This window comes from Eucalyptus grandis, chromosome 3 (assembly GCF_016545825.1).
Source record: "Eucalyptus grandis isolate ANBG69807.140 chromosome 3, ASM1654582v1, whole genome shotgun sequence".
Classification (NCBI taxonomy): domain Eukaryota; kingdom Viridiplantae; phylum Streptophyta; class Magnoliopsida; order Myrtales; family Myrtaceae; genus Eucalyptus; species Eucalyptus grandis.
Genome location: NC_052614.1, coordinates 53,344,101 through 53,348,146, shown reverse-complemented (window position 1 = coordinate 53,348,146; position 4,046 = coordinate 53,344,101). Strand labels below are relative to the sequence as shown.

At 43.5% G+C, this 4,046-nt stretch overlaps 1 protein-coding gene across 2 annotated transcripts; it reads right to left on the bottom strand.

Annotated features, from left to right (window-relative positions):
- Nucleotides 1–1,088: 1,088 nt before the first annotated feature.
- Nucleotides 1,089–3,465, bottom strand: LOC104437723 (photosynthetic NDH subunit of subcomplex B 3, chloroplastic). Of its 2 annotated transcripts, XR_005549263.1 has the most exons (7): nt 3,129–3,465; nt 2,848–2,961; nt 2,596–2,649; nt 2,059–2,121; nt 1,905–1,967; nt 1,308–1,460; nt 1,089–1,253 (listed from the first exon to the last, which is right to left on the bottom strand). XR_005549263.1 is itself a non-coding variant. In XM_010050730.3 (6 exons), exons 1-6 carry the CDS (start codon nt 3,327–3,329, stop codon nt 1,425–1,427), a joined length of 531 nt encoding a protein of 176 aa, XP_010049032.2. In that variant the 5' UTR covers nt 3,330–3,465; the 3' UTR covers nt 1,150–1,424. The 2 variants fall into 2 exon arrangements, 1 of the variants encoding a protein (XP_010049032.2); XM_010050730.3 differs by having other exon boundaries at nt 1,150–1,460.
- Nucleotides 3,466–4,046: the final 581 nt, after the last annotated feature.

Genomic DNA, 4,046 nt, shown 5'->3' with positions numbered 1-4,046 from the left:
GAACACAATTTTTGTTCCGAGAAAAAAAAAAGAATAGAAACACGCTTGTTTACACTTTTATTCCCGAAACAAAAAATCTATTTTTTTTGTTCCCGGGAACAAATTTGAAATAGAAACAAGATGTAAAAAAAAAACTTATTTTTTTGTTTAGAACACTTTCGAGAAACACTTTTTTTTTTCTCTTTCTTTTTTCTTCTTCTTCTTCTTCTTCTTCCTTTTGCTTTGGTCACCGACCTTGGCCATGGCCGGCACCGGCGACCAGCCGGATGACGAGGTTGCCAGCCCTCGGAGAGGCCGAACCACGGCGAGGCTCGTCAGCCCAAGGCTCGCAGTGGCCGTGCGAGGCTCGGCCTCCCTAGTCGGCTTGAGGTCGAGCCTTGCCTGTGCCGGGGTGAGGCGGACCTCGCGCCGCTTGGGCGAGGCCGCCGGCCCTCATCGGCTGGTTGTCGGCCATGGTCGAGGTCGGCAATCGGCCAAAAGGAAGAAAGGAAAAAAAAAAAAAAAGAAAAAAAGAAAAAAAAAAAAAATTAAAAGATTAAAAGAAACAAAAAAATTATATAAGTTTATCAAGCGTATTTCTTTCTTTTTCTATTCTAGGAATATAAATTTTGTGTAGTTACCAAACGCGTTTTTCTATTAAAAATTATTAGGAACGAGAAATAGTTTTTTCTACTATTTTCGTTCTATACTATTTCGTTCTAAAAGTAACAATTTTGAACGTAAATATTACCAAAAGCGCCATAAGTTAGTAGAGAGGTTTATGTTTCCGGTTGGAAAAAGTTTAGAACCGAGACAAGGGCATTTTAGGAAGAGAAGCCACGATCTTGTAAATGTTTGTATAATGATAACTGATCTAACCTGCAAATTTGTATTGAAGATGAAAGCTTGGAATTTTTTTACCAAAAAAAGAAAAAAGAAAAGGAAAGCTTGGAATTTAAATAGGTAATATTGAATAGAGGGAAAAAAAAAAAAACAGATGGATCATGAGAGATAGCCAGTATTGGAGTTGCTACAATACAACAATACGCGCGTGGTCATGAGCGGGAATCTGATACTCAAGTGGACTAGAGAAGTCTAAGGTTCGTGTCTCAGGGAAACAGTTATGTAGACGGCCAACTTTGATATTAGAGGTGAGGCTTATGAACAGGGTTATCCGATGTAATAGGCAATCGAAGTTTCCTTTGATGCCACGTCAACCATTCGGGATTCATCGGAGCGATCATCTACATGCTTCTCATCGAAATCATTAATCACGATCTATTCATGCATCTAACTCTATACAAAACTAAAAGTTCGCTCCAGTAACAAAACTACGCGTGCACAATCAAGGTCACCATCGACATGAAAAATCATGGGAATACAAGTGCAACGGAGTTTCTACCGCCTGTCACGACGCATCTCCTTTTACGAGGTCTGGCTCTCCATCACTTCTTCCACTGGGGCAATCTTTGTACCACAACCTGCAATTGAAACGCACGAGCAGAGATGTTTGTCAGACCTGTATGTCCCCCAAGAAACAGAGCAATTCTCACATTGCGTTTGTTGCATTTAAAAACTTCATTATAAAGGAAAATATAATCCATGAAAACCATTTTGAATGAAAATAGTTAGTTTTCAATTGCTTGGTGGTTTAGGAAAAGTGACGTCTTTCTTACTAAAAGACGAAAGGCGTTTTCTCCCAGTCTAAGCTTGTTGTTTTTAGTGTATAGATAATGTTTTCTATACATTGATTAGTTTTTCATCATCCAAGCACCGGAAAATCGGAAATCAATTTCTTGGAATTAGTTTTCCTTCAAATAAAGGGACCCTAATTCGTGACAAGCACAGCTTACTTTCTTCCAGATTTCAATTAAATTGCAAAAATGCTTTCAACTAAAGGACAGGAAAGATCCATGGCGCTTTACCTTTCCAGAGTTTTCTTTATTCCCCACAATAGTTTGACAAGCAAGCCTCCAGGATTCAGGTTTCTGGCAGTTAAAGCTATTGTTAGAACAACTTGATTATCGAGGTTATAACCTGCATCTGTTAGACTATTAACAGAAGAGAGAGAGAGCTTACTTTCTTCAAATATCGCAGTTCAGTATTGGTTCTCTCATTTAGGAGATCCTTCCCATCAATAATCTGCCCAACAGGACAAGTTTCAATCATCCGATATTTTTCTACACATGACTGCAAGCCTCAAATTGTAGGATGCCTAGGGAGCTCAAGTTGGCCTCTAAGCTCTACACATGACTGTAAGCCTCAGCAATAGGAAGAGAACCATGCACATGAAGGAAGCACTCTTAACATCTTCCCCTGAAAGTTCTTGCTCTAAGAATGCACATCTATATTACTCAGACCTCGCGAACCCTCAGTCCTTCATAGTTTTATCTCGTTAAGTTGCTCTGGACATGGGATTATTTGAAGCATACGATTAAGAATTCTCAGCTCAAAAACTACAACGGATATTTTCTTCCATGTCAAGAATCCAGAAACACCTGTGTGCTTCCTCACACGAGCTTCACTATCGCTCCAATGACAATAAATTGTGGCATCCTAATTCCCTGTCTACAATACGAGAGCTGCACAGCAAACTGGCGAGCCATACGTACATACCTCCACAATGCAAGTGCCACAGCTTCCACCACCTCCACAATTCATCGCTTTCCCCTGCAGAGAAGAGAATATCATCAAACACTTCTAATGCATTCCAAAACTCACCACCACGTTTAACCAGAAAAAGTAGGCAAATTCACAATGCATTGAGAAACCAATCATAATATCGAATTGATGATAAGTGATGCCGAATCTTAATTCATATACAAAGCGAATCAATCGGCGAGAAATTTGCTCGAAGAACGAACTTACATACGTGGCATAGAGCTCGATCTTGTTCTCGTTCATGATGTTCCTCAGCAGCTTCTCTCCGCTTACGGCCTTAGCCTTATCCACCGGATACGAACCGTCAGCCCCCGGCTTCGGCTGCCATCGAAACCGCGTTTCATCATCAGCAATGCAAAATTCTTCATGCAGGAGATCGGCATTTTGTCTGACTAACATGGCGACTACTCGCAGCAAGTTATATTCGCGAAACTACAGAATCCGGCGGAAACGCATGACGATAATCAGTCGGGGCGCGGAGTGATTACCCCGATGAACTCGAGCTCGATCTCCGGCTTTTCTGGCGCGGCCGACGAAGGTTCCGTCGAACCCGCCGCATTCAACGACAGAGCGAGTCGCTTCCGGCGGACGAGCGTCGAAGTTCTCTGGCGGTTTCCGAAGTCAGAGGTCACGTCCGGTCGCCGGAGGTTCACGGCGGTGGCGGCGGCGGCGAAGCTGAGGGAAGCCATTGTCGCCGCCGATCGTTCCTCCCTTCTGGCCTCCTTCGGTTTCCGGTGAAGTTTTTGTGCGGGGAAGATTTTGTGGCTCACGTTGCTTCCGCTCGGTTCGTGGCTGAGGCTCGGCCGCGAGGGACCCCGAACCGGAGTCACTGGAGACTGGAGAGAGGGAGCGAGAGATTTTCGAAAGAGCCCCCCCAGTTTGATGGCTTTTCCCGAAGTAACCCCCGAAATGGTACTTCGTTTTCCAAAATGGCCCCGATCTGAAACACCCCGTTTCAATTTGACCCCCCCTTCCCTCCCTGGGGGTCACCACCTCGTCGCTGGTGGTAAGATCGTCCCGTCCGGCGAGCACGTGACAGTCACGTGCCAATGTAAGATCCCAGAATTGTCTAACCCGATTGAGTTAAGCTTTTACTAAGAAAACTTTCTCTGTTTTTAATCCTTAAAAAGAAGCTCGAATTGGTGTGTTGATTCGTGATCTTGTCAAAAATTCACTCACTAGAGCAACTGCATCGGTTCTACATGCAGAGATAAGCTCGCTGATTCCCGAATGCTTAATCTTGTGCTTGATGATGATGATCCTTCAACACCTAATTAATTTTTACCTATTTGGCTGCCCTGCTCTCTCATTTCCTTCTCAGACGTTGAGACCCAGTGGCCTTGCCCATCTTCATAGATGTCATGGCTAGTGCCCTAATATATGAGGGATTTGTATTCTATTTGCTC